Source organism: Mizuhopecten yessoensis, unplaced genomic scaffold (assembly GCF_002113885.1).
Source record: "Mizuhopecten yessoensis strain PY_sf001 unplaced genomic scaffold, ASM211388v2 scaffold4611, whole genome shotgun sequence".
Lineage (NCBI taxonomy): Eukaryota > Metazoa > Mollusca > Bivalvia > Pectinida > Pectinidae > Mizuhopecten > Mizuhopecten yessoensis.
The window spans coordinates 244,602-256,879 of record NW_018405633.1 but is presented as its reverse complement, the minus strand read 5'-3'; the positions used below and the strand labels follow the sequence as shown (position 1 = coordinate 256,879).

Below are 12,278 nucleotides of genomic sequence, written 5' to 3'. Positions count from 1 at the left end.
AATGAAGTCATGTTGTTGGGATTTATGTGAAATGTTCATGGTATAAGGTTAAGGTCGCAGTGGAAGGTAAAGGTCATTTAGATTAAATCAAATATACCTTTATATGTAAACATTTCATAATAAAAAGTTCTAATTGATGAGACTGGAGCTTGCGATCTTTGTGGGTCTCCCTCTGGAACTTTGTGTTAGTACAAGTTTAATTGTCCTTGACATGTGGTTTCATATATTGCTAACGAAAAAGATTTCTACCAAATACCACCAAATTATTTTGACAAAATATTCCCCCCTTAGTGGAGCTTCAGTTAGGGATCCACATAAGAAATACCAACAGAAGTCAATAGAAAGAGTCCAGCGACGAGCAGCTCGATTCACAACCGGCGATTACTCGCGTTACAGTAGTGTAACGGGGATGTTGATCGAGCTACACTGCCATGGCCACCCCTACAGCAGAGATGGAAGGAAAGTCATCTAACCAACCTCTACAAAGGCATCCACAACACCAACGCACTGATCATACCACCATATATCAGTAGTAACGCCAGAAGTGGAAGGAGACAACATAACCACGGCTATATTAACATACGATGCAACACCGACACCTACAAATACAGCTTCTTTCCAAACACCATCATGGAATGGAATGGACTACCATCAGAGGTTGTCGAGCAGCTGACTGTGGAGGCATTTAAGACCTCGCTCCACAGTCATCTTGCAGAGTGAATGTGGATCCTGTAAATAGTTTTAACTTTTTAACCTGTTTTTAATGAACTTATGTGGAAGCCACACAAGTCTACCTGCAAGTTGATGCTGTTCAACAGCCCTTTGCAGTATCGCCGTAAATGTAAATTTAAATGTAGTGGAAATAAAAATTGACTTCTGGATTATCTGATAATCTCTGAAACGTATGTATGGAAGGAAATAGTGACTATTTATTCTTATTTCAAGTACCGGTAACAAGTGTGAAAATGTTCAGTCTAGTAATACTCCAGTCCTGTGATGCAGAGGTACCCAGCCTACAGAGTAGTGTGACGCTGGGGATGTGTCCAGTCTACTCCAGTCCTGTGATACAGAGGTACCTACAGAGTAGTGTGAAGCTGAGGATGTGTTCAGTCTACTCCAGTCCTGTGATACAGAGTTACCTACAGAGTAGTGTGACGCTGAGGATGTATCCAGTCTACTCCAGTCCTGTGATACAGAGGTACCTACTGAGTAGTGTGACGCTGGGGATGTGTCCAGTCTACTCCAGTCCTGTGATACAGAGTTACCTACAGAGTAGTGTGACGCTGAGGATGTGTCCAGTCGACTCCAGTCCTGCGATAAAGAGGTACCTACAGAGTAGTGTGACGCTAAGGATGTGTCCAGTCTACTCCAGTCCTGTAATACAGAGGTACCTACAGAGTAGTGTGACGCTGAGGATGCGTCCAGTCTACTCCAGTCCTGCGATAAAGAGGTACCTACAGAGTAGTGTGACGCTGAGGATGTATCCAGTCTACTCCAGTCCTGTGATACAGAGGTACCTACAGAGTAGTGTGACGCTGAGGATGTGTCCAGTCTACTCCAGTCCTGCGATAAAGAGGTACCTACAGAGTAGTGTGACGCTAAGGATGTGTCCAGTCTACTCCAGTCCTGTGATATAGAGGTACCTATATACCTACAGAGTAGTGTGACGCTGAGGATGTGTCCAGTCTACTCCAGTATTGTGATACAGAGATACCTACAGAGTAGTGTGTCCCTGAGGATGTGTTCAGTCTACTCCAGTCCTGTGATACAGAGGGACCTACAGAGTAGTGTGACGCTGAGGATGTGTTCAGTCTACTCCAGTCCTGTGATACAGAGGGACCTACAGAGTAGTGTGACGCTGAGGATGCGTCCAGTCTACTCCAGTCCTGCGATAAAGAGGTACCTACAGAGTAGTGTGACGCTAAGGATGAGTCCAGTCTACTCCAGTCCTGTGATATAGAGGGACCTATATACCTACAGAGTAGTGTGACGCTGAGGATGCGTCCAGTCTACTCCAGTCCTGCGATAAAGAGGTACCTACAGAGTAGTGTGACGCTAAGGATGTGTCCAGTCTACTCCAGTCCTGTAATACAGAGGTACCTACAGAGTAGTGTGACACTGAGGCTGTGTCCAGTCTTCTCCAGTCCTGTGATACAGAGGTACCTACTGAGTAGTATGACACTGATGATGTGTCCAGTCTACTCCAGTCCTGTGATATAGAGGGACCTATATACCTACAGAGTAGTGTGACGCTGAGGATGCGTCCAGTCTACTCCAGTCCTGCGATAAAGAGGTACCTACAGAGTAGTGTGACGCTAAGGATGAGTCCAGTCTACTCCAGTCCTGTGATATAGAGGTACCTATATACCTACAGAGAAGTGTGACGCTGAGGATGTGTCCAGTCTACTCCAGTTCTGTGATACAGAGGTACCTACAGAGGAGTGTGACGCTGAGGATGTGTCCAGTCTACTCCAGACCTGTGATACAGAGGTACCTACAGAGTAGCGTGACCCTGAGGATGTGTCCAGTCTACTCCAGTCCTGCGATACAGAGGTACCCAGCCAACAGAGTAGTGTCACCCTGAAGATGTGTTCAGCCTACTCCAGTCCTGTGATACAGAGGTACCTACAGAGTAGTGTGACGCTGAGGATGTGTTTATAAGATACAACAATAACACTGATTTAGTCATTCAAACATTGTATTTACACCTCCACATACATTATGTACTGTGGCTCTGGTATCTTAGTTCTCATTACACACTCACATCCATACATAATGTACACAGGGATATCTTGGTAGTTATTTCCTTCATTCAATCAGAAAAACTCCACTTACAACACAGGTTTTAGCTTACCAGTACAGTTTATAGAGTAAGTACATGATTTCAAATTCATGAATATTCATGATAGAATAAACAAATTCATCAATATTCATGAAAACCTGTACACTGCAATAGTGTATTTAATGTTCCCTTACAATCAAAATTTTACAAAATCACAACCAAAATATCTCTATATACAGAACTACATTTTCACACAAGTCAACAAATTGTTACCAAATTAATATGCAGGCAGCTTAAGTATTATCTACCAAATCAATAAATATCTCAAAAACCTGCTGTGTAAGAACCAAGAGAAAAGTTAGCAGAAGTGGTTTTGTCCGTAATTTCACATACATCTTGTACATTAGGATATTTTGAAATTATCTTTGGTCTACCACAGCAATTAAAGCAAATCTTTCTGAATGAAGTTAAATTTTGTCTCCATAGTGACAGTATTACTATATATCTTTCATTCTATAACCAAAATGAAATCAACAAATAATTTCTGAGATCTGGTATGAAATCAATATGAAAACAAATCATTTACCAACTGACATAACATTGACAGTTTCAGGTCTCTATCTGCTGCAGTAAAAATTCAAATTCTGTACAATCAAATCAATAAATAGAGATATGAGCTCTTTAAAAATTGTTTTTAGACTTGGTAAATATTACTAATTTAGTATGAAACAGTAACATGATTTTATGCAAAGCAAATACAAAAGAAGATAACGCTTTGGAGGTCATGAACCCCCACCAAACAGCCATTCATAGCAGAGGATGTAATCGTAGCCTCATCAAATATTCACATAACCATACAAGAACACATCTATCGTATAATATAGATCTGTCATACAAATGAAGCACTTTAATTTCCAGAGGGTTATATTTTCTCAATACTTAGTCTGGAAACCGAAATATCCATAAAATCTTATCTCCAACGAATGGTTTGCAAATGAGATTTTTTTTTTTCAGTCAGAAGTAGTACATGTACCAGTAAACACATGAATGTGACCAAGGTACAACATCTGTTAAACATACGCCTGTGAAAACAAAAGTGCTTTATAATAACTGGATACCAAGTTTGAGAACTTGACCACAAGAACTGTATTCCTCTGACACTTCATAATCGGATTGTAAAGCCTCGTCTTAAAAATCGTTCACAGGTATTTGAACTTATAATATTGTCGTTTTTGTAATTGATGAAAATTCTGCATTTTGGCACAATTCCTCCACGTTAATTATGAATCAATAAGCGACAACCTTCTCAAAATTTGAAACATGTGGTCTTACATGAATTTTGTATTTCTCTGTATGCTGTTTTAGGTGAACAGCCTTCAGAATGTGTGGCTAGATACTATAAATAGCAGCACCTAGTCTCCCGTCGGCATAGCTACACTTACTGACGATGGACTAACAAACATTCCTTATAAACGCACACTGCTGCACTGTCAAGGTCTCCTCTAGATGTTCACACTATGGACCAGTCTCATATGTACAGAATCTTCCCTTGTCAAAGTCTTTTTTATGAACATTTTGCAAAATTTATTTCGGCATAATGTTTCGTGACCGTCTGCTCGGTGTTTGCACCAGTCAGTCAGGTGTTTTATATATTGGGCGTGATTCGCTACACACATGGTCCCTGACACAGTCTAAGATAGTTACTGGATCGCTATGGTTACGTATCAACTTGAGGAGCCCTTCTGACTTTCCGTGACTTGACCTTGGCCTTTGGTAACATCACTGATGCACACCCACTGTCCTTCTAGTGTCTCCTTCCATAAGCTTACCTGATGAAATAATCAGCCATTTTAAATACAATGCGATGCAAAAGATAAGAAAGACAAACAGAAGAGTTGCATTTTTTCTTCTTCAAAATATAACAAATTTTGGTCCTGCCTAAAACTAAGCAGCAGTAATAAGAGTATCTACAATATTAACTTGTTAATTCAAGATTTATTTTAAAGCATTTTTATCTTACCCTCAACCAAGGCGTGTAAAATTATACGTATCATGAATACATTGTCACTTTGCCTTTGCCATGAATTTGTGACATCATTCAAGTGTTCCTTGAGACACTACCGTAGATATTATGATCTGTATAGAATTATATATGTTGGTGTATTACAGTCTAATATATAACACCATCCTTACCTTATTGTCTCCTCCTGACACAGCCAGAATGTTCCCTGTAATCGACCAACTGAGATGCCACACAACGTCGTTGAACTTGTTGAGTGTTTTTGACGTCCAGTCATTGCTTGTTCCATCATTTGTCCAGATAAGGACACGGAAATCCTGTAATGATAATTTCGTTCGTTACTGACCACTCTCAAAAGTTATTTTCTAATCATGAAAATATTGCATAAACATCATAAAGGATGTTTCTGTACAGTGGAACCTGACCAAATTGACCTTGGATGGATCCAGAATCTGTGTAAACCAGACTGAAGTAAGTACCAGAAAACTATTTGTCAATTTCCAATTTAAATCTATTCTGATAAAAAAAATAAAAAATTGTTTATTTAAAATATTAAATTGAAAATGAACAAATATGAAAATAAAACTGGACATGTTGTCTAAAATCTGATTTATTCTGAAAAAAAGTAATAATTGAAATTCGAACAATGGAGCAAATGTAATTACCATCCAAAATGCATTTATTTTACCGATATATGGAATTGAATGAAAAAGCATGAAAATAAATATATCCTCCAGAAACTAGTCTATTCTTCACAAGTCAAAATCAAGTTTCCCTTTTCAAGAATTTGTACCAGGAGAATTTTCAACTGGAATGTTTACCGGTAAATACATTTTTTTTAATGACCTCAGCACATTTTACAAAAAGTGTATGAGATTTTATGTAAATGATAACTAGGAAATGTTTGTAAAACTTCTCCTGTTTTAATGGGTATGCAGCTCAACTCGAAGTCTAACCAAGGTCAATGAAGCAAAAATATAGGCCACAGTGAGCTACATTGGATATACTGGTGTAGTACTCCTCTAGATATCTACAGATGCACCAACACACAAAGATTGATGGTGATTGAAGTTTTTGTATTAGAATAGTTCAGCTAAACACTTTAGTCCAACCAAGATGGCACACAGCCTTCAGAACGACAGACTCAAAACACCTAATTCCCCTTCCAGTACGTGGCACGGACATAATAACGCCTACTTACCTGAGAACAGCTAGCCAGGATACTTTTGGGTAGACCTATAGAGGGTGCCCAAGCGACGTCTCTCACCCAGTCACTGTGTCCTTCTAACTTCTGATCCTCCTTCCACTGTCCCTCCTCCTCCCTACACACGATATTTGTTTACAGATTGACATTGTCTTAACAGATGGGTATTGTTACAACAAACACCAAGGGATACACTATGGCAAGGATGCAACAGAGCAGAGAGAGAGAAGACATAGAGGTGCTGAGTGTTGAAAGAAGGAGTTCATCAATATACGTATTCTCAATATACCGGAACATTTTGGCAGCAGTGAAATTAATACTGACATGGATTTATCTGAAAAGGGCAAATATTTGACTGGGCGGAATAATTATTTTAGACACCAAAACATAATAAAATACATTACTTATAAAAGTGCCTCAGTACCCCTCATATATTCCTAACTAGAATTCCACCTACATATATCAGTTTCCTTTTAATACAACAGTTTGCTTACCTCCATATCTTGACAAGGTTGTCACATCCCCCGGTTGCAATGCGTTTGACACCCTGTTGACGTACTGACTGATCCAACAGAGCTCCGGGAGATATCGATGGTGCCCAACTCACAGCATTACAACCAATCTGTAACAAACCAGCTCAGTGTAATTTATGTCTGCATTACAGACTACACATCTGTACCGGTACAGTAAATCCTCAATATAATACCCCTCATTTATTTGCCACCTTGCTTACAGCCATCATATTTGAATGTCTCTTTTCCCTGTAATTATCTTCAAATATCTTTTATTAATGTTCCTTCAAGTTGATAGAACACAAAACCTGCTTATAATGCCAGAATTTCACTGGACAAAGAATGGCAGCATAAAAAGGTTTTTATTGATGTGTTACTTGCACAATATTTTATGATTATAATACGATCAAAATGAACAAAAGAAAATCTATCGCAGTATATAAATATATTGATAATTGACCTTCAAATACCTATATCATGTCATGTATTGTGCTCTAAATATGTTCATAGCTTAGCTATGTCTGAATACATTTTCACAATATTTTATCTGAGTATGTGAATTAACATGAACATATATTATTTCTCCCAAAGAGATTACAATGTCCATATCACTACTTTCCTTCAAATAACATACAAACTATACACAGTAATGTTTTTAAGAATAATGTTTTTAAGAAAAATCCACAAGTTAAGAATAAGAACATCAAATGATCAATCATTGATTTTTTTTATATCATATCATTGATATTTCCATCCATAGATGTTCACTTACAGAATGGGCATTGTTAATTTTCTTGGCATCCCATGCTCCATCACCTAAAATCACAAAGTCTTTGTATCAAAAATTTACAAAAAATATATATTTCATCAAACATTACATTCTGTAGACTCTAGTATAATCAAGGTAGCCTTTATCATACTATTTTTATCAGTAGGGTTTTATAAACAAATTTTCCATTAATAAAATGAACTTGTCATTTGGAGTCTTTATTAAGCTACTGGCATTATTTTTCTGTGTAAACGTACTTCAGATGGAAGACAAACATAACAGCAAATAAATTCTACAAGTCTATTCTGACGCAACCTTTTTTCAATGAAATATTTTATTTTATTTAAATGAAATATGCCGCGCACTATTCCTAAGAGGCACTCTGGGATAATCACAGGATCCCTGACCTGCTAAACACATGTTTTCCAAGTCATTACAGAAAAATATTGACCATCAGCATTATTTACTCATCCACACTGGACATAATTCTGACATTTTCGTCTGACCCGAACACACATCATTATAATTTCCTCACCAGCACTAGATATAATGGAGATGGATCCATCTGAACTGCCACACGCCAATATAAGGCCAAACTCATGAGGAGCAAACTGTACCGAATTCACTGAAAGAAAAACAGCAAAAAAATATTTTGTGAAGTTCAGTCCTAGTGATGATTTAAATCTGTTGACAACAGGAAGTCTCCCAAGGTGCAAGTGCAATTATATTTAGACGTTTATTCATCGTGTTCACTAGATTGTGTGACACTGCCCTTTGACTATGACCACATACACACGTGATGAAGTGATTTATAATTTAAAATCTTCAATAAAACTAAATATTACGGACAATCCTTACCACATTTATCTAAAATCTTACTCAAAGTAGTGGGTATGAGGTTTATTACAGGACAACGAAGTAGTATTGTTTGGCATCTCTGGTGAACGGTGATAGATATGAGTGGGCTTATCACCAGACATGGGCTTATTGTCGGATAAATGTGGTATTCCACACAGCCTTTCTGTAATTACCAACAGCCCTTAAGAAAAAGTCAAAACTGTTCTAACTAGGTGTTTTTTTAATAGACAACTACTGTACATACCTGATGAGTCGTGATTGGGATATTCGTAGAGTTTCCCCCAAGTTCCATTGGTTTCCTTCCATACAATAACTTTTTTGTCATACCCACATGATGCTAGCAGATTACCAAACATCGGATGTGCCCAGGCAAGCTGCCATACTGGACCATCATGACTGAAAAAGAGACACTTAAACAGTTAATTCACTGACCTTGTTAACAATGTTTCTGTATTTAGACTGGGAATAAGTTAAGGAGAAAAGGAAGCCCTCTTGTCCTCCCTTAACAAGGATTGTCGTGTTAACTACTTATTCTTTTATGCTAAATGGAAAAAGTAGCACCATTTATATTCCTTTTTTTAATTAAATGAAAACACCATCCTTATTCCTGATTTTTATTTGATGAAAAAGTAGCACTGGCCTTATTCCTTATTCAAAAGGAAAAAGTAGCATCTTCCCTATTCTTTATCGAAAAAATAGCACCTTCTTATTCCTTATTGAAAAAGTAGCCCCATCCCTATTCCTTTTTGTAACAGGAAAAGTAGCACCATCCCTATTCCTTTTTGTAACAGCAAAAGTAGCACCATCCCTATTCCTTTTTGTAACAGGAAAAGTAGCACCACCCCTATTCCTTTTTGTAATAGGAAAAGTAGCACCATCCCTATTCCTTTTTGACTTTTTTTATTTTTACAAAAATCACAGAAATGATTTTTTTATATACACAATTATTTTAATTATATTCCTGCTACATATACCCCTTTAGGTCCAGGTTCCATGTGAGTTTCCTTTAAAAACATTTACATATTATATCGTTATACAGTGTATTGATTTACTTATTATTCTATCTGAAGTTCAATGATACATTAGTAATTTTAAGTCACACAAAATGCAGGTTTGTCAGAACACAAAAATATATACATTCCCTTTCACTGGACAACAAACATACATAGCTTACAAAACCAGCATGTGGTGCACTACTGAAGATCATAAGAAATATTAAGTTCTTAAGTCTTAAGGAGACCTTTATGTTACTAAACAGATCTCAATTTCTGTATTTATGAATAGATCACATACCAGTACATGTACCACCAATATTTCTCAGTCCTCTTTTCCTTTCTTTCTAATCATTTCATTTATATATTTCATTCTTTGAATCACTTTATAACACCAGCATTTTGCTGGACAAATTGTGGCAGTATAACAAGGTTTCACTGTAATACCAACCCTCTCAGTTCGGACACAAGGGTCTGCTGTCCGCTCTTAACATCAAATATCTTTATAGTCCGGTCTGATGAACAGGTGGCCAGTTTTGTTCCATAGTAATCTAGCTGTGCATCATGCTGAAAATAGATTAAGCAGTCAATATGTTACAACCTTAACCAAATAAATACTGGTGTGACAATCTATCATGTTCCATGTTCACAATAAATATATATCTCTATACCACTCTCATATATTGAAACGTATCTAGATATTTGCAGAAATAGAAAAACTCTTAATCGTTCGAAATGTAAATTAACATACTTTAGCTGTACAGAGTTAGGGTTAGTTAATACTTACAATCATGTCTTCATGAGCTGTATCGACTGAATTAATGACAGACACCTGCAAGGAAAAAGTGATTCATTTTTCAAAAGTCTGATTCTGAGGTTCAATCTGCCTCTACTAAGCTAGTGTAGCAAAAGACAATGGATCATATATATATATATATATGGAAGGAACCTAGGATCTTTATTGATATGGGAGGTATACATGTACAAAAATGGAAACCTGAATAATAACAATAATGTTGTATCACAATGCAATATAATTAAAATTAATCCAACCCAACATTGAGAAAAAAAATCACATGTAGTACATTGAATTCAGGACAGTAATACCCCAACAAAGTGCCTGTGTTATAACCGTTGTCTATTTTAAGAAACACTTCAGTAACCCTGGCCCCTTTGAAACATTTAAAACCCCTATTCCACATCTACACATCAAAGTTTGGATTCTGAGACAATCTCCGGAAAGGATTTAGTGTGTATCATTGGCATACCGACTCAATATAAGTTGCCTACTACAATGCACATTTAGAATTATGGCCCAGTAATAAAGGAGTTTGAGGAGCGTGAAAATCCGAAACACATTTTCAGCCATAACCTTGATTGATAGATAAGAATGAAAAAATGTGTAAAAGAAGTTGACATGGTATTCACTTTGTTTAGTTTTTTTTCTCTAAATTACATACCTTCAATATCAACTATACATCACAAAGAATCATTTATGATATGCTATAATTACTAATTGAATAACCAAATGACTTAACAAATTCCCGACTATTAGCTTGTTAAAACCTTGTACTAAAAGTATCGTAGATACCATGTTTACAAGTGTGTATGCATGGCATCTTTTGATTCAACATTATTGAACTAATTAACAACCAGGCTGTTTCAAATTCATTTCATGCACTTGTCATAAAAGCACCAATTTCACCATTGTCTAGAATTGACGAATCTAGTATTTGGAAACAATCAATGTGAAGTGACAAGGAGCATGGATGGAGGCTGAACCATCTGGATACAAAACCCGTCTGCCACATTGTTTTGATACAACTTTACCAGTTGCTGAAGTTTCGACCTGAAGCGGGTTATCATGCAAGTATATCGGATTCATACTTACCATGGTGATTGAAAGTGTAAATGAGTACTTCTCTGTGGTCTTTTTGTGTACTTATAGGTTTTAATTGAACGGTTAATAACGTAATTTCTAACACATCACGAAGCCGGTCACCAAAACGGACGTGGCATTTACTTCCGGTTATAGCACCACCTATCGGTAGGACAGCTAATGGATTATCTTCCCCTGAAACGAGTTTAGTTTGCGGGCACGTCGTATTCAGATAATTGGTTTAGGCTAAACATATTGTGAATTGAACAAATAGGAACAGACAAACGTTTTTACAACTTCGCATTACAGATATATATCACAAGGAGTCACTTCAAGCACGGAATTAGATTATCTAAGTCCGACGGTGCTTCAAGTGACACAAATACAGTGACATATGGCACTGAGGTTGCCGGCCGGTACACGTTCATAACTTCGTTTTTCATAGAAGTTTGATAAAGTTGACGTAATTTCAGAGATATCCATAATTCCATCTATTTCCTGATTTAATCATTATTTCAGGGGCTATGGTTATACACAAACAATGAATAAAATATTTGTAAAAGTTCACGTCGTAATTTCGATATTCCTAAAATATTTAATGAACCACAGAGTTTTTTTTTGTAGGTGTGTTTATTTGCGTTTTTCGTACTGTTGAAAGACATTAAAGGATATGTCAAGTTTTGGGGGTGCAGGAAAACCAGAGTACCAGGAGAAAAACTACCGACCTGCGTAAAGTACCTGTCGACTGCCCCACGGCCTCTTTTTTTTTTGTCGGTGGGTGGGCCGGGTGAGGATGTGGTGGGGGTGCACGTGGNAGTATTATAATTATCGCAAGCGTAAGGAGTGCAATTATTTATTCTCTGTCAAAATTCGTTTAATCACGCTAGAGTTATATTTCATTTTACTTTGTTTTCCGCGGCATTTTACATTGCTTTGCACATATGCTAAATATGAAAAGTCAATATTCAAATAATTTAACGATCGATGCAACTATAAAGCTGTAAAAGATACTCTTTTTACACTGCTAATTGAAACAGAATGCTCCTATTTTCCTTTTTCCTCGAGGAGATTCAAATTGGTATGCTATGTTAAATAAAGTTTAAAACATTATTTAATGAATGCAGACAGAAAATAGATCGCAAACACTGCCGTACAAAATACAGGTAAGTGTTGTTTTTTCTTTATACTTGTATGTATCGATCTTGGTTTTCAGGGGGAAATCATTCTTTTTGGATCCACGGCAAATTCATTATGTCTTGACC

The 12,278-nt window shown here is 37.0% G+C and overlaps 2 protein-coding genes across 2 annotated transcripts; one reads left to right on the top strand and one right to left on the bottom strand.

The window, feature by feature from the left end:
• Positions 1 to 965: 965 nt before the first annotated feature.
• LOC110449417 lies at positions 966 to 1,637 on the top strand. The gene has a single exon (XM_021496272.1). It carries the CDS (start codon positions 966 to 968, stop codon positions 1,635 to 1,637), a length of 672 nt encoding a protein of 223 aa, XP_021351947.1.
• Positions 1,638 to 2,680: 1,043 nt separating this feature from the next.
• Positions 2,681 to 11,171, bottom strand: LOC110449429 (protein SEC13 homolog). Its single transcript, XM_021496290.1, has 10 exons — positions 11,029 to 11,171; positions 9,925 to 9,969; positions 9,589 to 9,704; positions 8,390 to 8,541; positions 7,823 to 7,912; positions 7,291 to 7,334; positions 6,501 to 6,628; positions 6,004 to 6,124; positions 4,976 to 5,119; positions 2,681 to 4,611 (listed from the first exon to the last, which is right to left on the bottom strand). Exons 1-10 carry the CDS (start codon positions 11,029 to 11,031, stop codon positions 4,507 to 4,509), a joined length of 948 nt encoding a protein of 315 aa, XP_021351965.1. The 5' UTR covers positions 11,032 to 11,171; the 3' UTR covers positions 2,681 to 4,506.
• Between the last annotated feature and the right edge of the window lie 1,107 nt (positions 11,172 to 12,278).